General features: G+C 33.1%; 1 protein-coding gene across 1 annotated transcript; it reads left to right on the top strand.

Annotated features, from left to right (window-relative positions):
* Positions 1-19,949: 19,949 nt before the first annotated feature.
* On the top strand, positions 19,950-26,368 carry LOC134233805 (acid-sensing ion channel 5-like; the record flags this gene model as incomplete). Its single annotated transcript, XM_062715852.1, is given in 9 exon segments — positions 19,950-20,113; positions 20,350-20,517; positions 21,839-21,945; positions 23,630-23,811; positions 24,076-24,229; positions 24,961-25,017; positions 25,188-25,908; positions 26,156-26,235; positions 26,238-26,368. Coding segments are annotated over 9 exon segments (1,749 nt in total), but the record flags the coding sequence as incomplete, so codon positions are not given.
* Positions 26,369-26,494: the final 126 nt, after the last annotated feature.

The raw sequence follows: 26,494 nt of genomic DNA, 5'->3' as shown, positions 1-26,494 counted from the left end.
TGAGTAAATTCAAAAATACACTTTATATATAAATATTAAGTATATTGAAATATATAGATTGTGTAGACAAGATGATATGTTCATTACGCACATGCATTCACATGCACACGCGTGCAGTGCTAAAATTTGAATGAACTTGGTACACTTCTGGGTAAACGTTGTTAAAGTCTCAAATGCATAAAGTTTGTCTTATTTAATGAAGCTTACAGGGATTATGGCACCAAAAGGGAGTTGGGGAGCGTTTGGGGAACATCTGTAACGGTCCCCGTTACAATTAGCACTAGTTAAGGTCTTCCGACTTCCTTCGGAAGACCTTATTGTTATTAGTCTGTTTTTTTATTATTATTATTATTATTTTTCTTTTTTCATAGTTAGGGCGATATCTCAGCTCTGCGTGGACGGATCTAAAAGATTTTTTACAGGGATGATGCATCATGGGAATATCTCCAGACGTGTTTTTCATTTTTTCAAAACTCCCTTTCGTTCGCGATTTTTGGGGATTTTTGTATTTTTTAAAAGGCATTTTGTCCAGCAGTTTTCTCGAGAACGGTTAAAGATATGAAAGTGAAACTCTCTGAGGTGATAGAACATCGAACTCCATTATGGGGAACCACCTTTATTTTTCGTCGTCGGCACTTCCGGTCGCAAACGGAAGTGAATTCAAAAAGTCCCATTTCTCAACTTTTTTGTTTTTCAATATTTTTCTTTAGAATTTACAGGGTTGATAGAGTGTCTTATGAGAATTCTAAATATGTGTTCAGAATCTTGATGCGTGCATATATAGAAAAGATATGACTGAACCAAACTTTGTCCCACTGTCGGGGGTTCGAATCCCGCTGTGGGCGTTGAAATTTTTTTTTCTTTGTTTATGTCTTTTTTGAGTTTCAAATGACTTTTATCTCTTTTATAACACGAATGGAATATTTTGCGGATTTTTAAAAGCTATTTTTTGAGATTTTTGAGGAATACCTGTAATTATCATGACGTATGTTTAGAGACTGCTGTGAATAAACGTAAACAAAAAAAATACATTCTCAAATCTATTTCATGGGATGATGCAGCATAGAACTCTAACAAAAGTCGGTCGGAAGACCACTTGTTGCTCTAGCAACAAGAACGCATCTAGTTATTATTATTATTTTTTTTCTTATTTGTTCTCCGGTACTTTTTTGTCCGCGAGTGTTCTCAGAAACTGTTCACCCAACTGAGCTAAAACCTTTTTAGGGTTAATAGGTGTGTAGTGTAGGTGTGCGGAACGAAGGTCATTTTGCGCGCATACGCCTGCACGTGCGTGCACGTGAAATGAGTGAATGGACTGATATACTTAATATAGCTATAACTTTTATATTTTTTGATGAAATGCTTTGAAACCATAACATAAGGATATATTAAATGTGTTAATAATATGACACTGTCAAATTAGCATGAACTCACGCGCATGCACGTGCGCTGCAATCTGATTGGCTGAAACAAAAATGTCAATATCTCTTTTGTTTTCCAACGAAATGTTTTGAAATTTTTAACATTGTCATGAATAAGGATATCCTACAACATAATATGGAAAAAAATTCATGAAACCACGCGCATGCACTTGCGCTGCAATCTGATTGGCTGAAACAAAAATTTCAATATCTCTTTTGTTTTCCGACGAAATGCTTTGAAATTTTTAACATTGTCATGAATTAGGATATCCTACAATATAATATGGAAAAAATTTCATGAAATCACGCGCGTGCACGTGCGCTGCAATCTGATTGGCTGAAACAAAAATCTCAATATCTCTTTTGTTTTCCGACGAAATGCTTTGAAATTTTTAACATTGTCATGAATTAGGATATCCTACAATATAATATGGAAAAAATTTCAAAGATTATGGGCATGCACGTGTGCTGCAATCTGATTGGGTGAAACTTTAAATGGCCATATCTCCTTTAATTTTTGACGAAATACTGAGAAATTTAAAACATAGTCATTCATTAGGATATCCTGCAATATGATATACAAAAAATTTAAAGAAATCACGCGCATGCACGTGTGCTGCAATCTGACTGGCTGAAACTTTAAATGGCCATATCTCCTTTAATTTTTGACGAAATACTTAGAAATTTAAAACATAGTTATGCATTTGGATTTTCTACAATATGATTTAGAAAAAAATTCTTGAAATCACTTGGATGCACGTGTGCTGCAATCTGATTGGCTGAAACTTGAAATGGATATAATTCCCTTGGTTTTCAACCAAACAGGATGGGGTTTAGAACATAGATAGATATAATAGACTCCTACAAGAAGGAATGGTCATCATGCACGTGCACGCACGTGCGTGCATTGAAAGCGATAAAATTGAAAATACACTTGAATGAGTGATTTTTAATACTTTTGTACTAAATGCTTTAATATAAAGTATATTTTAATATATAGAAAGTGTAGACAATATTATATGATCATTATGCACGTGCATTCACATGGGCACGCGTGCAATGTTAAAATTTGAATATAATTGGTATCCTTTTGGGAAAACGTTGTTAAAGTCAAAAATGCAGAGATGTTGTCTTATTTAATAAGGCTTACAAGGAATATGGCACCAAAAGGGAGTTGGGGAGTGTTTGGGGAACATCTGTAACGGTTCCCGTTACAATTAGCACTAGTTATGTTCCCCAAACGAAGTTGGGGAACATATTGTTTTTACTCTGTTTCTTATTAAGGTCTTCCGTTTCAGACGGAAGACCTTATAGTGATTCTACTGTTTCTTTTTATTATTATTATTATTATTATTTTTTTTTCCCTTTTTGTTTTTGTCGATTTCTCAGAGATGACTGGACGGATTCTCATGAAATTTTCAGAGATGATAGAGATTCAAAATATCTTTCAAATGCAGTTTTCAGTTTTTCAAAATTCACTTCCGGTCGTCAGATATGTCCGATTTCCGTTTTTTTCAAAAAATTTTTGTCCCAGTCATATCTCAGAAACGGTAAGAGATGAAGACACCAAACTTATATGAGTAATAGATCTTGATAAGTAGGCAAAACCAATTGGGTTAACATTGTCCGCCGTCACTTCCGGTCGTCACAGGAAGTGATCAAAGAAATCGAAAATTTCAACTTTTCTTTTATGAAACTTTTTTTGCATCACATTATAGCATCTTATTTGTAGTTTCGAAATATATCAGTCCGACCGGAAACAAAAACGGCTACTTCCGGTTATAAGGGAAAAACTGCATATTTGCAGTATTTTTCTCTCCCATAAATATTTCTTATAGATAAAGTATTTGTAATGATTTTTGGATATGTTATTCAGACTGCAAATGACTACAGTAACGTCAAATATCTTTGAAAAATTCACTTCCGGTCGCCTGATTTCCTGTCCTCAAAATGAGAAGTTTTCATAGCTAGATCTCGTCAACGAGAGATCAAGACACCAAACTTATTTAAGTGGTAGATCTTGATTAGTAGTCAAAATCAGTTGGGATAAGATTGTCAGCCGTCACTTCCGGTCGTCACAGGAAGTGATCCAAAAAATCAAAATTTTCAACTTTTCTTGCATGAAACTTATTTTGCATCACATTATAGCATCTTATTAGTAGTTTTGAAATATATCAGTATCAACGGAAACAAAAACGACAACTTCCGGTTATAAGAGAAAAACAACATATTTTGAGAATTTTTCTTTCCCATCAATATGTTTTATATATAAAGTGTTTGTAGTGATTTTTTAAAATGTTATTTAGACTGCAAATGTCTACAGTAACCTCAAATATCTTAGCAAAATTCACTTCCGGTCGTGTGGATTCCTGTCTTAAAAATGAGAAGTTATTACAGCTAGATCTCGTTAAATGGTTAGAGATTAAGACATCAAACTTATGGGAGTGATAGATCTTGATAAGTAGGCAAAACCTGTTGGGATAAGGTTGTCCGCCGTCACTTCCGGTTGTCACAGGAAGTGATCTAAGAAATCGAAAATTTCAACTTTTCTTTAATGAAACTTTTTTTGCATCACTTTATAGCATTTTATTTGTAGTTTCAAAATATATCAGTCTTACCGGAAACAACAACGACAACTTCCGGTTATAAAAGAAAAACTACATAATTTGAGTATTTTTCTTTCCCATAAATACTTTTTATAGATAAAGTATCTGTAATGATTTTTGGATATGTTATGCAGACTGCAAACGTCTACACTAATGTATAATATCTCAGTAAAATTCACTTCCGGTCGCGTGACTTCCTGTCCTCAAAATCAGAAGTTATCATAGCTAGATCTCGTAAATGGTAAGAGATGAAGACACCAAATTAATAGGGATGGTAGACCTTGATGAGTAGACACATTCTTTGAGTTTAAGATCGTCCGCCGTCACTTCTGTTTGTCACAGGAAGTGATCAAATAAATCAAAATTTTAAACTTTCTTTATGGAATCTTTCTAAGTATGACCTTATAGCATCTTACTTGTAGTTTCGAGATATGTAGTCCCACTGGAAACAAAAACGACAACTTTCAATTATGAGAGAAAAACTGCATAAATTGAGTATCGTACTATCCCATGAATATCTTTTATAAAAAAAAGTATTTGAAATGATTTTGGGACATTTTATTCAGACTGCAAATTTCTAGAGTAACCTCAAATATCTTCTTTTAAAATTTACTTTTTTCAGGTGACGTGATTTCTTGTCCTCGAAATGAGACCTTTGACCCTTACTCAAAAAATAATAAAGAAATATGCATTACCTTTATCTAGATTCAGCTTCAAGTGTTAATCTCAAGTTTACCTCTCTCTCTTCTCATGACCTTGACCTTTGACCTTGATAAATGACCTTGACCTTTGACCCCATTGACCCAAAGGTCACAATCAAGCTTAAGTATGTGGAGGTATTAACAACTCTCATTTTAACAAATGCTTATAAAATACCCCCTACCCCCTCCCGTCCCTTAAAAATATCAATAGCAACATAGAAAAAACTTCTACCTCTGAAAAAACACCACAGATCGACATAAGATTAAGGATTTGAGTAGAAGACACCTTAAAGAAAGTGTCCTAAGAGTTTTACGGCGAGTCTCTTGAGTAAATGAAATTCTACAGATTATCGGCAAAAACTGCATTTTTTTTCTGTCTGAAATTTAAATTTTGATGGGCATAAAATGAATTAAAGCTTGTATTGGCTATTTCTTCATTTGTTGTTAATATCATTCGAATCTCCTGCTCTGATACGACATTTTAATACCCAGTATTCTTGCTTTCTTTGGTATGTGGAATTTATTTCAATTTTATTTAGATTTAATATTAATTGAATGAATCTTGATTTCATTTGAAATTTGATTTTTTTTTCTAGAATAACACAATCTTATAAGATATAGCGACTTTCATAATAAAAAGCAATACACGTTTCTTCCCTCTGTTTTCCATCTAGAATTACATGTTTGGAATTTTATTTATGCAACTTACAATGACTTCAATCCAAACACATATTCCATACCTATTTCGGTCAGGAATGTTAAAATCCGAACCCGATTCTCTGTTTTCCTTTTCTATAATTACAAACTGCCTTGCATCTCTCGCTCATTTTTCTCACATGCTCATAAATAATTTATCGCCATTCATTTCAAACGTAAAACAACTCAAATCGGATATTTTTCAAACATCTCTTTAATACAGGTATAATGCACATATGATGCATGTACACATGGGACATTTCACAACGTTTTCACTTACGCTTCCGTCTTGATGCGCAGATCAAATGCATGTTATTCATATTAATAGGTATATCGTAATTTTGATCAGATCCTACCCCTTACATCTTAACTTGAAAACAATCTAATTCAAGCTCAAATGTACACATAGGAGCGTGTTACAATGTTTTTAATGTGCTCTCTTTGCGTGATCAATGAATTCGTGGTTATCCCCGAGTCGACTCGTATAATCCAGGAAGTCTGTTTAGAGTATATTTATACCAACTGCGAGCCCGATCTAAAATCCTAGTATAGAAATGAGAATTTTCCTGTTTTATTTATTTTCTTGCTTTTTTCTACTTCTTTCAGCCCAAATGATATTGAAATGCTTAAAAAGGTAGAAAGGCCGATAATTGTTCACTGAACAATTAGTCTACTAGTTTATTATATGTCTGTCTTTTTTAAAATAGAAAAAAACATCCTGCATACAGATAAATAGAGGAGAACGGAAGACCTTATTTGTTGCTGTAGCAACAAGAGTTTCTAGTTATTATTATTCTTATTATTATTATTATTATTTTTCTTCCTGGGAAAATTTTGTCCGCGAGTGATCTTGTAAACTACACATCCGACTTAGGTGAAACCTTTTTAGGGTAAGTAGGCATGTTATGTAGATTTGCGGAATCAAGGTCATTTTGCGTGCACGTGCTTGCAAGAGCGCGCACGTGCAAAACTTAAAATGACCAATATATAATGGATATAACCGTAACTTCTCTATTTTGTGACGAAATGTTTTGAAACTTATAATGTAAGGATATATTAGTAGTACGCACAAGATGACATGGTCAAAATAGCAAGATCGCACGCGCATGCACGTTTGCTTCGCTCTGATTGGCTAAAACTAAAGTCTCAATATTTTTTTTGTTTTTTGATAAAATCATTTGAAATTTTGAACATAGTCATACATTAGGGAGATCTACAGCCTGTAATATAAGATTTTTCATGAAAGCATGTGCATGCACATGTGCTTGCAAGAGCTCGCACGTGCAACACGAGAAATGTCCAATATAATTGATACAGACTTAACTATTAAAATTATTGATGAAATGCTTTGAAACTCATTTTATAAGTATATATTAGAAGCATAGACAAAATGACATGGTCAAAAAAGCAAGATCTCACGCGCATGCACGTGCGCTTCTCTCTGATTGGCTGAAACTAAAGTCTCAATATCATTCTTTTTTCTTGTCATAAGCCTTTGAAATTTTGAACATAGACCTACATTATGAAGATCTACAGCATGATATATAAGAATTTTCATGAAAGCATGCGCATGCCCGCGTGCTGCAATCTGATTGGCTGAAATTTTAAATGGCTATATCTACTTTGTTTTTTGACGAAATGCTTTGAAATTTAAAACATTGTCATGCATTAGGATATCCTACAATATGATATAGAAAAAAATCATGAAATCACGCGCATGCACGTGTGCTGCAATCTGATTGGCTTAAACTTGAAATGGCTATAACTCCCTTGTTTTTCAACCAAACAGGATGGGATTTAGAATATAGATAGATGTAAGGGACTCCTACAAGAAGGTATGGTCATCATGCACGTGCACGCACGTGCGTGCATTTGGAACGAGTGAAATGAAAAATACACTTGAAAGAGTGATTTTTCATACTTTTGGACTGAATGCTTTAATATATTGTATATTAAAATATGTAGATAGTGTAGACAAGATGATATGATCATAACACACATGCATTCACATGCGCACGGATGCAATGCTAAAATCTGAATATAATTGGTATCCTTCTGAGAAAACGTTGTTAAAGTCAAAATGCACAGAGTTTGTCTTCTTTAATGAAGCTTACAGGGAATGTGGCACCAAAAAGGAGTTGGAGAGCGTTTGGGGAATGCACATGCACATGCGCTTCGCTCTGATTGGCTGAAACTAAAGTCTCAATATCTTTCTTGTTTTCTGTCATAATCCTTTGAAATTTTGAACATAGTCCTACATTATGAAGATCTTCAGCAAGATATATATAAATTTTCATGAAAGCATGCGCATGTGCACGTTGGCTGAAACTTTAAATGGCTATATCTCCTTTGATTTTTGACGAAATGCTTCGAAATTTAAAACATAGAAATACATTAGGATATCTTACAATATGATAGAAAAAAATAATTCATGAAATCACGCACATGCACGTGTGCTGCACTCTGATTGGCTGAAACTTAATGGCTATAACTCCCTTGTTTTTCAACCAAACAGGATGGGATTTAGAACATAGATAGATATAAGGACTCCTACAAGAAGGTATGGCCATCATGGACATGCACGCACGCACGCACATGGAACAAGTGGAATTAAAATGCTAAAATTTGAATGAAATTGGTACACTTCTGGGTAAACGTTGTTAAAGTCTCAAATGCATAGAGTTTGTCTTATTTAATGAAACTTATAGGGAATATGGCACCAAAATGCGTTGGGGAGCGTTTGGGGAACATCTGTAACGGTTCCCGTTACAATTAGCACTAGTTAAGGTCTTCCGTTTCAGACGGAAGACCTTATAGTGATTCTACTGTTTTTTCTTATTATTATTCTTATTATTATTTTTTTCCCCAAATCTTGTCGGCAGGTTTTCTCAGAGATGGCTGGACGGATTTTCCTGAAATTTTCAGGGATGATAGAGAATGAAAATACCCCGAGACGTTTTTTTCATTTTTTCAAAAATCACTTCCGGTCGTCAGATATGTCCGATTTCCGCTTTTTTCAAAAATATTTAATCCGAGTGAGATCTCAGAAACGGTAAGAGATTAAGACACCAAACTTACAGGGATGATAGATCTTGATAAGTAGGCAAATCCAATTGGGTTAAGATCGTCCACCGTCACTTCCGGTCGTCACAGGAAGTGTTCTTAAATATTGAAAATTTCAACTTTTCTTTTTTGAAAGTTTTTTAGCATCAGATTATAGCATCTTACTCGTAGTTTCGAAATATGTCAGTCCCACCGGAAACAAAAACGACAACTTCCGGTTATAAGAGAAAAACTGCATATTTTCAGTATTTTTCTTTCCCATAAATATTTTTTATAGATAAAGTTTTCGAAATGATTTTTAGATGTGTTATTCAGACTGCAAATGACTACAGTAACGTCAAATATCTTTGGAAAATTCACTTCCGGTCGCGTGATTTCCTGTCCTCAAAATGAATAGTTCTTATAGTTATATCTCGGAAACGGTAAGAGATGTAGACACCAAACTTATAAGAGTGGTATATCTTGACGAAAAGGGAAAAACATATTGGTTAAGATTGTCCGCCGTCACTTCCGGTCGTCACAGGAAGTGGTCAAAAAATCGGAAATTTCATCTTTTCTTTTATGGAATGTTTATTGCATCACATTATCGCGCTTTATTTGTAGTTTCAAAATATATCAGCTCTACCGGAAACAAAAACGACAACTTCCGGTTATAAGAGAAAAACTAAATAATTTGAATATTTTCTTTCCAATATATATTTTTTATAGATAAAGTGTTTGCAACTGTTTTGGATATGTTATTCAGACTGCAAATGTCTACAGTAACATCAACTATTTTTTTTAAAATTCACTTCCGGTTTGCGTGTGATTTCCTGTCCTCAAAATGAGAAATTATTATAGCTAGATCTCTTAAACAGTAAGAGATTAAGACACCAAACTTTGACAAGTGGTTTATCCTGATGAGTTAGCAATTCCATGGTGGATAAGATCGTCTGTCGTCACTTCCGGTCGTCACAGGAAGTGATCAAAGAAGTTCAAAAATTCAACTTTCCCTGATGGAAACTTTTTTTACCACATAATAGCATCTTATTTGTAGTTTTGAAATAAGTCAGTAACACCGGAAACAAAGAAGACAACTTCCGGTTATAAGAGAAAAGCTTCATAATTTGAGAATTTTTCTTTCCAGTAAATATTTTTTATAGATGCAGTATTTGTAATGATTTTTGGATATGTTATTAAGACTGTAACTGTCTTAAGTAATGCCAACTATCTTTAAAAAATTCACTTCCGGTTGCGTGATTTCCTGTCCTCAAAATGAGAAGTTATCATAACTAGATCTCGTAAACGGTAAGAGATTAAGACACTAAACTTTTACAAGTGGTAGATCTTGATGTGTAGGCAAAACTAGTCAGGAAAAGATTGTCCACCGTCACTTCCGGTTGTCACAGGAAGTGAACAAATGAATAAAAACCTTTCTTATGTAATCTTTCTTAGTAATACATTATAGCATCTTTTTTGTAGTTTTGAAATATGTCAGTCCCACTAGAAACAAAATGGACAACTTCCGCTTATGAAAGAAAAACTGCATAAATTTAGTATTATACTATACCATAAATATTTTTGATAAGAAGAGCATTATAAATGATTTTAGAACATGTTATTTAGACTGAAATATCTAGAGTAACCTCAAATATCTTTTCAAAAATTTACTTCCGGTCACGTAATTATTTGTCCTCAAAATGAGAAGATAATATTACGAGATCTCTTAAACTGTAACAGATCAAGACACTAAACTTATATGAATAAAACAACATGAAGATAGGGCAAAAAATATAGGGTAAAATGCGTACGCCGTTCCTTCTGGTCGTCACAGGAAGTGATAAAAAATTGAAAATGATTTTTGTACATGTTATTAAGACTATAATTGTCTAAAGTAAAGTGAAGAATCTTGGTAAGTTACACCTCCGGCTGTTTGTTTTCCTGAAATCATTAAAAATATTATATGCCTTTTTAACATAGATTAAAGCTCATTCATGTAGATAAATAGAGGAGAACGGAAGACCTTCTTTGATGCTGTAGCAACAAGAGTTTCTAGTTTCTTATTCTTATTATTATTTTTTTTCCCAAATCTTGTCGGCAGGATTTCTCAGAGATGGCTGGACGGATTTTCCTGAAATTTTCAGGGATGATAGAAAATGAAAATACTCCGAGACGTTTTTTTCATTTTTTGAAAATTCACTTCCGGTCGTCAGATATGTCCGATTTCCGCTTTTTTCAAAAATATTTAATCCGAGTGAGATCTCAGAAACGGTAAGGGATTAAGGCACCAAACTTACAGGGATGATAGATCTTGATAAGTAGGCAAATCCATTTGGGTTAAGATTGTCCGCCGTCACTTCCGGTCGTCACAGGAAGTGTTCATAAATATCGAAAATTTCAACTTTTCTTTTTTGAAATTTTTTTTGCATCACATTATAGCATCTTACCTGTAGTATTGAAATATGTCAGTTCCACCGGAAACAAAAACGGCAACTTCCGGTTATAAGAGAGAAACTACATAATTTGAGTATTTTTCTTTCCCATAAATATTTTTTATAGATAAAGTATTTGAAATGATTTTTGGATATGTTATTCAGACTGCCAATTTCTACAGTAACGTCAAATATCTTTTTAAAATTCACTTCCGGTCACGTGATTTCCTGTCCTCAAATTGAGAACTTATCATAGAGAGATCTCGTAAATGGTAAGAGATGAAGACACCAAACTTATAGAAATGGTAGATCTTCATGAGTAGGCAAAACTGTGTGGGTTAAGATTGTCCGCCGTCACTTCCGGTCGTCACAGGAAGTGATCAAAGAAATCGAAAATTTCAACTTTTCTTTTATGGAAAGTTTATTGCATCACCTGATAACATCTTATTTCTAGTTTCAAAATATATCAGGCCCACCGGAAACAAAAACGACAACTTCCGGTTATAAGAGAAAAACTACATAATTTGAGTATTTTCTTTCAAATATATATTATTTATATATAAAGTGTGTAACGGTTTTGGGGTATGTTATTCAGATTCAATATATCTACAGTTACCTCAAATATCTCTATAAAATTCACTTCCGGTCGCGTGATTTTCTGTCCTAAAACTAAGAAGTTATCATGGCTAGATTTCGTAAACGGTAAGAGATTAAGACACCAAAGGAATAGGAATGGTAGATTATGCTGAGTAGAGAAATCGATTTGAGTTAACATCGTCCGCAGTCACTTCCGGTTGTCACATGAAGTGATCAAATATATCAAAAAATTCAACTTTTCTTTGTGGAATCTTTCTTAATATTATATTATACAGCATCTTATTAGTTATTTCGAAATATGTCAGTCCCAGTAGAAACAAAAACGACAACTTCCAGTTATGAGAGAAAAAACTGCATAAATTGAGTATCATACTATCCCAGAAATATCTTTTATAAAAAGAGTATTTGAAATGATTTTAGGACATGTTATTCAGACTGCAAAAGTCTAAAGTAACGTAAAATATCTTTTTTAAAATTTACTCGCGGTCACGTGATTTCTTGTCCTCAAAACGAGAAGTTAACATTACGAGATTTCTTAAAATGTAACAGACCAAGGCACTAAACTTGTGAAGATTGGGTAACAGATATAGGGTAAAATGCGTCCTCTGTCACTTCCAGTCATCACAGGAAGTGCTAAAAAATTGAAAATGATATTTCATGAATGTTATTAAGACTTTAAACTGTCTAAAGTAACGTCAAGAATTTTAGTGAGTTATACCTCCGGCCGTTTGTTTTCCTGTAATCATTGTAAATATTATCTGCCTTTATAACATAGATAAAAGCTCATTCATACAGATAAATAGAGGAGAACGGAAGACCTTTTTTGTTGCTATAGCAACAAGAGTTTCTAGTTGACATTATTTTTGTTTTATTTGATTATGATATTTGAAACAACCTTTTATGATATGTCAATTATAATGGATTTTATACATTCATTACCTCTAAGTTAAAATATATTTCAAATTACATCATGCATAATTCAGTAATTCTACCCTATAACCTTTAAAATTGATGATGTTAATAATACAATGAGGTCATTAGTAATCAGTATCAGTAGCGTTTAAAGTCAATTACTGGAGTAATTTACGTGACATTTCTAGTTTTCAATGAACACCTCGTGAAGTTTTTGCGTTATAAAATTTTAGATAATATGTTAATGTAATGGCACTTAGTTGGTGGAAAACCCAATATTTCTATGATTTCGAGAAAATTATTAAATTCACATTTTTCATGTCTTTATGGTACATCGTTGCACATCTTTTTTTAAATGGATTTAATTGGCTTTACAAGTTCATTAAGGCGAAACAATGACCCTCAGATAAAATGATTAGGGCTCTTTATGCAACATTAAAAAAACCCAACCAAAGAAAAATATTTTTGGTGAAAAATCACTAGGTGCCATTTATCTACATACACAGCCTATTAGAAATTGAAAAATTGCCCACCCTCATACCAATAGAAAGAAACAAAATTTAAACGTGATTGGCAAATTACAATGTTTGAGTGAACTACCGCTAATGAAGAAATATAGAACAGTAATCGCCCTCAAAATTTCATTCAAATAATACATATCAGGAGCATAGCAAACATGGACCTCTAAAAATCAAAAGGTGGGATCAGGTGCCATAGAGGAGTGAGCAGCTCTTGCCGAACCATCATATCCACCGTGCCCTACTTGTCATAATCGGAAAATACTGAAAAAACAGCACTCAGAGTTCCTGGAATGGCTCGTATCTCGCATATGACCTCGGACGTCAAAGGTGTTCTACCATCTTGCTGATTCAGTCATGTGATCTTTTTTTGAATTTCATTCAAATTTCGTACATTTGAAATCTGAAGTACTTTGTGGCACGCCCAACACTTAGTTCTAGCTTTCAAAGCCTAATAACCTAAGGTTGTAGTCAACACCTATTTACAATGAAGAATTGGATAAATTAAGATACCTATTCGAAGAACTTTGTGTAGAGCGAAATATGATATAAGTTACAGGGCAGTTTCCGGCGGAGAAATGTATCGACCTGATGCGTATTCCTCCACCTATCACATCCGAAGTTTGAATGGAGCATAGCGAAGTCAGTCGAGGATTGCCGATTGACAATTCAGTGTGTTAATAATGATTGCTATGAAAAACATGAGTCAGCATTTGACATAATGATAGATTGTATTTACTTACAAGGTCTTTGTATCTACCATAGAACGTACGAAATGAAGACTTTATAATTAAACGCGACTGTTGATATTCTTGTTTCATCAACCTGTTTTTCAAAATTACTAATAATCATATGTAGAGCATGCTCTTACATATCAAATCAACTGAGAGAAATAAACTCAATATGCAGGTGATAAAGGTATATTGCTGCATAACTAAGAGAAGCTGACTGTTGAAAAGTTAAATTCATCACGTTTATCATATAAAGCTTTGTTTTTAGGTTACCATTAACGTCTTTTCTGGTAAAAAAAAAAATCTAAGTATAAGATAGATGTGTCAGACTCTTTTTTATCTTTATTTCAAGCTCACCGGGATATATCATGTTGACATATACTAGTAAATAAAAATAACTAATGTTAATTGATGATATGTGATATATCTAAATGTCGAGTTGAAGGCCACAGCAAGTGTTTTCTTTTTCTCAATTATTAGATTTTGAATAAATTCTGTTTCTGAATGAAAAATAGGAATTTCAACAGACCATCATCCCTAGGCCTATTTAAGTGACAATATACCACTACCACCTGTATATATAAGTTTAACCATGTTCTACGTACAATTTCTAGTATAACTTGATAATGCAAGGATATATTAGTCTCGTTTAATTAACATCAGTGTTTCGCAAATTCTGTGAATGTCACATTGCCCTTATTTGCAAATTAAATCTATCATTAAGTTGAATGTTTACTGATCATTTTTATGCCATCAATGCTACACGGAATTCTCTACAGAGTTTTCAATTTCCACGATCATACGACAGAGAGCCTTTGGTGGGTGTTAATGGTCTACAGGGGATGCTTTCTCCTTCATATCAACTAATTCCATCTCTGATGCTCACTTCCCTTAAGCACTTGGTCCCACTTCTGGAATTTCCAGAGTTAGATGTGATTCACGCCCTCTTCACATATTTGTTTGTAAATTATTTGAAATCGATCACTGCACATTTTCGTCACCTTTTACATTCGCGCCACTTTTCAAATACGTTATTGAACAACACTGGTGAATTTGAAATTTTTGTGAGGAATAAAGAAGGAGGTCTTGCAGAAAATTTACTAAAACTCGCTATTTATCGTTGTTTGTAATGGATTTATGTAATTTGGAACTCCTACACACGTATGTTAGTTTCAAAGCGAAATGGCTTTTGGTAATATTAAACACATTTTAAACCGTCATCCATGCTATTTTGAAGAAAATCCTACTAAAATGGACAATGGACAATGGACTCGATCATAGAATACAATAAAAAGTAAATCGTGTAAATCGTTTATCAATAATCTTCGAAGCTCGTACGTTAATTCTAACTAATTCAATACAGACATGTTTTCCAATGGACTCAGCTGGAGCATCGTACATAATATCTATTGCAAATCGTGTTCTAAACATTCAGTTTTTAAAGTATTATGTGCAAACACATTCGTTTATCTGTTGCCTTGAATCCTGCAATTCTTCACATGATAAACACAGACCTTATGGTTTCCATCAAGACAAATAAAAAAAAACTTTCAAAGACATTTTAGTGGATATTTGTTTCTAAATGGTGAAAAATGAGTTACCTGTAACAATTCAATGGACATTTAAATGGATTTTTTCAAAGATAATTTATATTCTTCATACATAATTCATGTTAAATTTGATTTTTAAAAATAATTAATGGTTAGCAGATAACTGACTTAATTCTTAACACTCTGGGAGGTTCTTTTATTAGGCCCTTAATGGTAAGACTATAGCTTTTATCTGCGTCTGTCTGTATGTATGTTTGTCTGTCTGTCAGTCTGGCCCGCTTGGTTTTACACACTTTTTTCTAAACCTTTGTTGATTTTGAGGGCTGATTTTTCTTAAAGGAGTGTATATCTTGGTGAGTTACAAATCAAATTTTATGGAACGCCGTAACTGCCTTATGTGGAGAACTTTCATTATATGATGGTATTTTGTCATTATATGATGGTATTTTGTCATTATATGATGGTATTTTATCATTATATGATGGTACTTTGTCATTATATGATGGTATTTTGTCATTATATGATGGTATTTAATCATTATATGATGGTATTTTGTCATTATATGATGGTATTTTATCATTATATGATGGTATTTTGTCATTATATGATGGTATTTTTTTCATTATATGATGGTATTTTATCATTATACGATGGTATTTTATCATTATATGATGGTATTTTGTCATTATATGATGGTATTTTATCATTATATGATGGTATTTTATCATTATATGATGGTATTTTGTCATTATATGATGGTATTTTGTCATTATATGATGGTATTTTATCATTATATGATGGTACTTTGTCATTATATGATGGTATTTTGTCATTATATGATGGTATCTTGTCATTATATGATGGTATTTTGTCATTATATGATGGTATTTTATCTTTATATGATGGTATTTTGTCATTATATGATGGTATTTTGTCATTATATGATGGTATTTTATTTATATGGTATTTTATCATTATATGATGGTATTTTGTCATTATATATGGTATTTTGTCATTATATGATGGTATTTTATCATTATATGATGGTATTTTGTCATTATATGATGGTATTTTGTCATTATATGATGGTATTTTATCATTATATGATGGTACTTTGTCATTATATGATGGTATTTTATCATTATATGATGGTATTTTGTCATTATACTACTTTTCATTATACTACTTTTCTTTATACTACTTTTCATTATACTACTACTTTTCATTATACTGCTTTTCATTATATGCTACTACTTTTTCGTCATTATTTGAAGTCTCGATCATCCAGACGCTTGTTTCTATAACACATTCGCTGTTCCTAGACTGGCAGTACGAAATCGAGGATCAGACAGGCAAGCCAGTCTAAGTATCGTAACAGTATTTCACTTGGATTCACATCATATCAAGGCTGACGTAAAATAATTCCGGAATCTTCCCTTCCGATTCGGACATTTCGATACGAGACTGGAGCTGAATTTTTATATGAGATGAAAAACAACATGTATACTTCCTGTAATGACAAGATTTATTAAGATTTAGTGCGTGTTGGTGTTTCTATATACTGTCAAGAGTAGGGAGTGATTAGGCCCTGGACTAGTTTTTCAAACACCTGCTCAACTTCAACTGAAACAAACTTGCGTGTCTTTCTGCATGGATGGCTATGTATTTTTTGGTACTAAAATCTTTACAAGTATTAGCTTTCCTAAAAAGCTTGTCTGACGTGGTTTGCTTAAATTCAAAAGGTGGAAGAAATAATATGTTATAAAATTTCTTTCGTTCGATAATATATCTTCAAGAGACCATTCGTAAACAATATTGTATACAATAATGAACAAAGAACGTTGAATTTAGGTTCCAGGCTCCAGGATCATGAAACAAACTAAGACTTAAGTCAAATTTTTAATCGACGATAAAATATTTATTAATTATATAATATCTTCATTTGCATATAAAAATATTTTAATTCTGGTCTGCTTGACTTGACAACATTATATTATAAAATAAAGATTTTGATCGACTTACAGAGGCGTAGTCACAAACTTAAAAGTGGGGGGGGGCTCAACTTCAGAAATTATTTGATAAGCAAAAAAAAAAAAGAAAGGGAAATGTCCATATCCAACCAAACGTGAAAGTCCTATTTGGTGGTGGTGGGTGGTGGGGGGGGGGGGGGAGTCTTGTCAGATTTAATTACTTTATTACATTATTACTATATCATACAACTATAACTTCAAGAAAAATGCTTAATCAGTTGTTGTTGAAAATAAAATACATTTGCTATGAAATGAGGTTTAATTTTATTTCAACATAGCTGTGATTTTGTTCTACATTAAGGTAGGGGAGCATAAACATACTCTTGCCCCCCCCCCCCGATCTGAAAGTGGGGGGGGGGGGGGGGGGGGGCTAGTGCCCCCTCTGCCCCCCCCCCCCCTTTGACTACGCCAGTGACTTAAGCTTAAGATGTTTCAAAATCCCGGGGCCCGCATTTTTCATGTAATGTTTTATATGTTAAATGACCTAACTGATTTTTTTGTTTCGGTCGAAGTCGATCCAGGGCCTAATCACTCCCCACTCTTGACAGTATATAGAAAAACCAACACGCACTAAATCTTAATAAATCTGGTCAATGCAGAAAGTTTACATGTTGTTTTTCATCTCATATAAAAATTCAGCTCCAGTCTCGTATCAAAATTATTTCGAGATCATTTTACGTCAGCCATGATTTGACATGAACCCAAGTGAAATACTGTTACGATACCTAGACTGGCTTGCCTGTCTGATCCTCGATTTCGTACTGCCAGTCTAGGAACAGCGAATTTGTGTTATAGAAACAAGCGTCTGGATGATCAAGATTTCAAATAATGACGAAAAAGTAGTAGCATATAATGAAAAGTAGTATAATGAAAAGTAGTATAATGAAAAGTAGTATAATGAAAAGTAGTATAAAGAAAAGTAGTATAATGAAAAGTAGTATAAAGAAAAGTAGTATAATGAAAAGTAGTATAATGACAAAATACCATCATATAATGATAAAATACCATCATATAATGACAAAGTACCATCATATAATGACAAAATACCATCATATAATGATAAAATACCATCATATAATGATAAAATACAATCATATAATGACAAAATACCATCATATAATGATAAAATACCATCATATAATGCCAAAATACCATCATATAATGATAAAATACCATCATATAATGACAAAGTACCATCATATAATGATAAAATACCATCATATAATGACAAAATACCATCATAAAATGACAAAATACCATCATATACAGTCAATTCTCGAATTATCGCCATTCGATTCATCGCCATTTTCGCAATACCGCCATGATTTCCCAAGAACGTTTTTCCTGCTATATAAAATTCTCTTTATAACGCCAAATTCGCATACCGCCATCCGCCACCCTGTTTTCAAAACAAACGTCCATTTTTAAGTGTCAATTATCTCGATATACCGCCACAGGTGCATGTGGTCAGTGAAGCGTGGCTAATTGGTTGACGCTATCCCTGTTGTTAAGCATGCAAAGCCAGACAAGGTACAAGCAATTAAATAATTAAATAAGAATTAAATAAACAAAAAATAAATTTTAACATGAACTGTGATATAAAAAAATGCGTTCTATTAAATAAAAATCATTTAGTCACGGCTTTGCCTTGAAAGCTGGACGTCGTTGTTAAAGCACATCGATATCGAAATTATTTTAATGATCTCTGCTTTAAACAATACAAAATTTGCTTAAAAACTAATTATACAGTATAAATTCTGGACGTTTCATTAACAATGATGCCATTAACAATGAATTTATTTGAATAATTCATTTTAAGTACTATCGGCAATATCTTACGAGATCGATCAAGCATGTGTTTTTTTCAATATCAGACTGCAGATGTACATGCATACTTATATACATTATGTACTTATCTTTATTTCATAACTGCACATTTTGTTTAGCTAAACTGTACATAAAAAATTACTTGACGTATAATCAAATTTAGGAGTATGTTTAATTTTATATACATGTTCATGTAATAATACGAATAGAAACGCGAATGGTATTGTTAAGAACAGTAACTCTACTTCTTGTTTCCTAAATGATGGGAAATTCAATTCATCGCCAAATTCGTTATACCGCCATGATTTCTGAATTACAAAAGGTGGCGGTTTATCGAGAATTGACTGTAATGACAAAGTACCATCATATAATGAAAGTTCTCCACATAAGGCAGTTACGGCGTTTCATAAATTTGCATTTCATTCCACTTCAATGATTTTTGACGGAATTACAAGTTTTGCATTTTTCACAATTTTTCCCCCTAAAAGCTTGCAGAATATGATGAACTGATTTTTTTTTTGGGGGGGGGGGGGGGGGTATGTGGCTTTACCTTGATATAGTTTGCATGACGGAATAAACGCATTTTTAATTTTTAATTGGAACCAGATCATACTTGCCAGTAGGAGACAAGAATTGCTAATGCAATAGTCTCTCTTCTCTTAAATATATAGGGTAACACATACGTAAATATACAAATAAACAATCGTACATATTCATATTCAGAAATATTCCTTACTGATATGAATGGTCAGAAACTCACATATTTCAAGACATATATCAATAAAAATGTTACATGTAAGATGACTAATTTCTTCTTTCTAGAAAACCGTGTTCAAGCCAGTAATGATTGAGTACCAGTTTAATCATTTTTCATTATTTCAGGTTGCTGTGGACAGTGCTGATGTTGTTTTGTATTACGTTGATGTCGTATCAGATTATAGACAGAATCATGTACCTACACAGCAATCCCGTCAACGTTAACGTCAAAATCAACTACAACCAATCCCTGACCTTCCCCGCCGTTACTATCTGTAACCAAAACGCATTCAAGTAAAGTCTATTTCATTTATTTTGTTTCTTTGTTTTATTATTGTTCGTTTGTAATTGTAAACTATCTTGGTAAATTGTGAATTTGATCCTTTGTGTAAATTTATTGAAAATTTGATAGTTTTGACAGCTAATTCACATGTTATTTAAATGTTCAAAATGTAATATAAAATTTGTTTATGATTATACTTTAGCCATAAATGATTATATTTCATTGTGCTTACTAATGCTTTTTATAGAGCTACAACTGCCGCCGAGAGGAATTGGTATCGTCTTATAGAGACTATGTACAATGGAAGCTCGAAATCTTTCTCACAGAGGGACCTAGACAGGTTCCACGCCTCCACTCTGACATTCAACCAACTCTTCCAGCAGGCCTCTCACAGAAAAGAAGACATGATTGTAAGGTAATGTGAGTAACCTTTACCTGTATGTGGTGTTTACATATCCCAACGTATTAGAAACTCAATAGCATGCTCTGAATAAGATTAAATTTCTCAAAAGTACAGGCTCTTGAGACATAAGTTGATGTTATACCGAGGTTTCAACAATAGGGCTGGGACGATACAACTTTTTCTATATCGATACGTATCACGATATTTGAGCCACGATACGATATGTATCACGATATGTTTAATTGCTTATAAAGTCTTTCAAACAAATTATTTCTTTGCAAATAAGAATAACTTACTCAAGTTGTTTATATGTTGTAAAACAAAAATATTTTACTTAAATGGTATTAATCATTATTTATTTCATATCTGTATTTATATTTAGCTTAATATTTATTTTATAAATTAAACCCCAAATGTTAAATAAACAAAGAAAAACATGACTCAGATTTTTTGGGGTGGTATTTTGATATTTCTTCATACATGTATGTATTGATATGCGTATCGTCCTCACATATATCTTGATATATCGATATCTCGATATATCGTCCCAGCCCTATTCAACAACCTCCTTTAAAATCGGCATTTGGTATAATTATTCTATGGTCGTTATAATAACCTTGTCGGCAAATATATAAACCTATCATTTGGTCATAATTAGGCTGACTTGTTTCATACCAAATGCTAAGCCTTGGTTGTTTCATACTGAATTTGAGTACGAAATGTTCCGTCGACCTAATCAATCCATAAGGCTCACGGCGGGTGTGAGCTTACTCCTTCCAGTCACCTTGTCCCAGGATCATGAAACAGACTTACCCCTGGTAGACTTAAGTCCAATTTTTTATCGCCTGTAAAATGTTTATTCATTATTGAACGAATCTCTAATTTTGCAGATAACAACCCTTTTGTAAAGCAATATTAAATAATATTTAAGTTTTTGTCTACTTTAGTTAATCAAAATTCTAGTTCAACATGAATAATTTGACTTAAACTTAAGATGCTTCATGATCCTGGGACTTGAATCATCTCTGGAATTCCCAGGGTTCTGTGTTTTATGCCCTTTTCACAGATTTGTATTGGTTATAGATTTTTAAAAGATTGATCATTGTTCATTATCATTTTTCATCGTTATTAAATGCCGTAAAAGACCTCAGAGAAAATTGGTTTCTGGTATGAATCATTTTGTAAATGGATAAAGGTACATACAACATTTTCATTTTGAACTTTTCGCCACCCAATTACTTTAATTAAAAATCGTTCGTTTATTAATTTCTTTTGCATTGAAAACTTATCTACTTAACTTTTTTGTTCTCTATAAATCTTTTATTTTTTTAAGTTGCCAATGGGCGGATTTACATTGTGGACCCAAAAACTTTTCAGAACAATTGACGGACTATGGCAACTGTTACAGATTCGTGGCTCCAGAGAATTCCAGATCTACAGGTATGCATTGAAGATACATGGAATATTTACCGAAGAAGAGAAATACAAATACTCTGAAGATGAAATTAAAAAGATGATTGTTTCTGGTTGACAATATATTTGGAGACAACGTCATAATTGCACCCCATTATAAGCAAAAAGCAGATCTATTTTTGTACATACATGAATTCGAATTTATTTAAGATACGTTTTATCAATTAACAATAGTTAATTCCATTCATCAACTCGGTATTTCTGTGAGCTTGAAATGAAAGATATCACAAAGTTTGACACATCTGTTTTTATATCCGTATATTTTTACTGAAAAATTACATTATTGGTAACTTCACAACAAAGCTTAATGATAAATATGGCACGCCAAATTCACAAAAATGAGTTAATTATAGTTTCACAACCGATAAACTAGGTTTATCGGTTGTAAACTATAGTTTACGGATTGTAAACTATAGTTAACAACGTTAATCTATATTTTACATACGTAAACCGTAGTTAACGCGATAATCTATGTTTCACAAGCGTAAACCATACTTAACACAGAAAACAATCATTTGCGATTGCAAAACATATATAATCTGATAAATACAGTTTCACAATTTGTAAACTATAGTTTACAAACCGTTAACTATAGCTAACGATCTCATAAATATAGTTTCACGATTTGTGAAACTATGATTAACAACTCTTAACTATAGTTTACGATTGTAAACTATAGTTTACAAACGTGAATCTATTTGTTAACGCTTATTTCAAACAGATAAACTTAGATTAGCATTCGTGAACTGTAGTTAAAAACCGTTAAATATAGTTTTACAGATGAAAACTAAACTTAACGAATTGTTAACCATAGTTTACGGTTTGTAAACTATAGTTTACAGTCGATAAACCTAGTTTATCAATTGTGAAACTAGGTTTAGCTCATTTTTGTGAATTTGGCGTGCCATAGATAAATGTCGTAACTTCAACTTTTCAATGAAAAAATTTCCTTTACTTATGTAACAGTATACTCTTACCTCCTGCATATAAAGTTTATGTAGACCTCTCAATTCAGTCGATACGTACGAACAATTTCTACAACGAGGCAAGCTATTGACAAAAAACGTCGATGAAACTAGAATACAGCATAGTATAAAGTCATCATTTTGCAAGTTCTATGGTTGATACAATAACCGTGTAAGTGAAAACAATCTATCATTGAGTCGAATGCTAACTTGTGTTTATACTAATTAAAAGTCCATTAATTGCACATTGAATTCTTTACGATTTTTTTCTCGGTGGTTATGGCTAGTTGGTAGGATATGTTCACAAATAGCAACTGATCCCATCATGTTTGCTCTGCTCCTGCTTTGAATATTTTGAATAGATTTTGAGCAACAGCTGAATAAGCCCCTATCTACGTTATGTGTTAAAACATGTAAGAGAAAGATATAAATTAAATGTAGCTATTCAAAAACTCTATGCTTATTTCTCCTAGTCACCAGATCTCACCCGGTCTGTGTTTTATGCTCATTTTACAGTTTTGTTTTGTTTGTACACTGTAGGTGTTTAGATGGATCACTGATTGTTATCTTAATCTATTTTATTTTGGGTGAAAAAATAAAATAATTAGCAAAAAGCTTAAGAATTGACCATTGGTTATTTCATATATGTTGCAATAAAGCCCTGAGTATTGTTATTTTTTAATAAGGTGCAGACAATGGTCTGAAGTTGCTGTTGAATGTAGAACAGTATGAGTACATGCCAGGACCCAATGAAGCAGCTGGTGTAAAAGTACTCACTCACGTAAAAAACGATCACCCAAGGGTCCGGGAGCTGGGTATCGCTGTACCCACGGGGACACAAGCATTCATAGGACTTCAAGTCATACTAGTAAGTGTACAACTGTGCAACTAATTCGAATTTGTTTGTTAATGCCAAAGTGTTTTGAACGTTTGTAAGCACATTTCAGTATTCTCTAGTAGTACCTTTTAACTTCTTTTTTTGCGTTATGTGTTTTATATATGTACAAGTGCAAATTTATTTTGGAAAGTAGCACATGAAGAATATTTTGGTAGTTTGATATTATTAGAGCTTCTATCTTTTCTCATGAAAATTTACCTACACGTCGATCAGCAGAAAGATATTTCTTTCTAGGTGCACAATCTAGAGAAACCCCACGGTCAATGCCAGTATAAGTCTTTGAAGTTCTTCCCCCATTACTCGTACGATTCCTGTCTGGTGGAATGCTACACGGAGGTGTCTGCTAGACGGTGTGGATGCCGAGATTACTATATGCCCAGCCTAAACGGTGAATTGTTTTCAAAATTTGAGATTTAGAACGTATTGGGAATGCAGGATATCTAATAATGGTATTTTCTCCATGAAACACATACTCAGATTTCATTAAAATGTTTTCTCAGATTAATAATATTTATTTATACCTTCAATTCAATTAATGCTTAATTTCGAAATGCAATGCAATTTACCCTTGATTTTCATCATTAGTTTTGTAATTAGCCTAAATTGTCAACTTATTTTTCTGAGTTTTTCCTAATTAGTCACATGGGAAATATATGAAACAAAACAATCTCTCCAGTAATAAATTGGCACTTTGTTATTATATAATTGACATTTTATCATGAAGAATATGATTCTTTTTAAAAATTCCCCAGAGTTGTGATGCTCGCCCTGCGCTATTTGTTACCCGCCATGGCTTTGATAGTTTTTTGTGGTTTTTCTGTTGCTTTATTGATAATGCAAGACATTCCAATTTCAATCAAGATCTGTGATTTGTACATCCCTTTTCAAGTCCGCTACTGAACTTCAAAAATCAGCTTTATGGTGTACAATGTATTGCTTTATTCTTCTTGCACGTAAGAAAAAAGCAGAGAGTAAAAAAGATTTTGGATCTGATAGAGTTACATTGTATATCACCCTGTCTACGTTTAGGTCCGCTTAATGTCTTTCATGCACCACACACCTATCTGCATACTGGAGTAGATGTACAATAAAAGTAACATCCTTGTTTTTTGCTTGCAGGTCTTCCTCCTCCTTGTGACCTTGAGCAGTATTTTACTTGTCTTAAACCTCTCTACGGTAGAACAAGTGTTTTGTACAAATATTGTAAAAATCGAATACGAATACACTTAATGGAATAATGATTTTCAAGACAATGAAATAGAGGAATATACATTCCATATAATGCATATACATGTACTTATTTCTATATGCTATGGACGACTATTTTTTTTTTTTTATTTATACAGATGATTTCTCGCTGTGGTTAGAGAGCTGTGATTGTCCTACCGACTGTGATTACACTATGTATGACCCCGTCATGTCATATGCAACTACGTCAGAATATGCAGGTCAGAGGTTTATGGACAAAATAAACGTAACAACACTCAACTCAAAGCTCAAACGAGCGCGGGAAATTACACATCGCATGGACGCACGAAAACTAGAGACATTCAAAGAAAAAGTGAAACAAATGGAAAGGACTTTTGTAGACGTAAAACAGCTGATCCAAGAAACTATTCAGAAACATATTATGAATCAGATTGGGAATGTAACAGAGCATTACAAGAGTGCCATCAGAGTTACGAACAGGAGAATACTACTGCTTAGATTTCAAATCTATAATGTCCAGAAGAACTTTATGAGGGGCAGGGACGCCATGGAGGAAAGGACACTCTCCCACTTATGTAACAGTTTCCACGAGTTTGTTTTTGCTTACGAGACGAACCTGCGAAATTTAATCACGGAGAATGATACAGCAATAAGAAGAACATTCTATGTGAGCACAATTAATATGGTAGACGTCCGTACAGAGAACGCTAAGAGAGCACTCGCTAACTTCACAGTTCTGTACGATGCCTATGTGACAGGAACGCCAATATTTAGATACAAATTCCAGAAGTTTGCAAGACGTTATAATAATTACATTGTACCCAGACCACTACTGAACGAGTCCACCTACCACAACCCGTAGGTCATAACTTACATAAATGTACTAATTTCATTTACTATTTATTTAAACAGACATTTCTTTTCCAGCATTATTTGTATGAATTCAATATTTTGGGTAAAACAGTGTTTACATTATTGTATTTAAGTTTTATCGCTAAAGTAGTTTACAAAATTTTCGCTATACCTGTGCCTATCTTTTGCAAGTTTGTTATTTGGTATCGATAAGAGTTTATTAGTATTAAGTAATCTTAGTTTTACATTGAAGGTATGCGAGAAGATACAGTGTAAAATTGGGAGATGACATCTTGAGCATCATGGATGCGCTGTCAAGCTACAGAAATTTGACTTAGTGTTTAGCGATGCGTCTCTTAATATCACAAAAATGAACCGTGTCAGTGGGAATTTTATAGACGCGTGTGAGAAATTTTACCACACCAAAAGTACTCTGTATTATGAGACAGTGGATAGACCGGAGAGAATTATTATTATTTTTTTCCCCAAATCTTGTCGGCAGGATTTCTCAGAGATGGCTGGACGGATTTTCCTGAAATTTTCAGGGATGATAGAAAATGAAAATACTCCGAGACGTTTTTTTCATTTTTTG

Source organism: Saccostrea cucullata, unplaced genomic scaffold (assembly GCF_032062105.1).
Source record: "Saccostrea cucullata isolate Sc308-1 unplaced genomic scaffold, CSIRO_AGI_Scuc_v1 ctg1254, whole genome shotgun sequence".
Taxonomy (NCBI): domain Eukaryota; kingdom Metazoa; phylum Mollusca; class Bivalvia; order Ostreida; family Ostreidae; genus Saccostrea; species Saccostrea cuccullata.
Note: the sequence above shows the minus strand (reverse complement) of the source record. Positions and strands in the feature narration are given on the sequence as shown.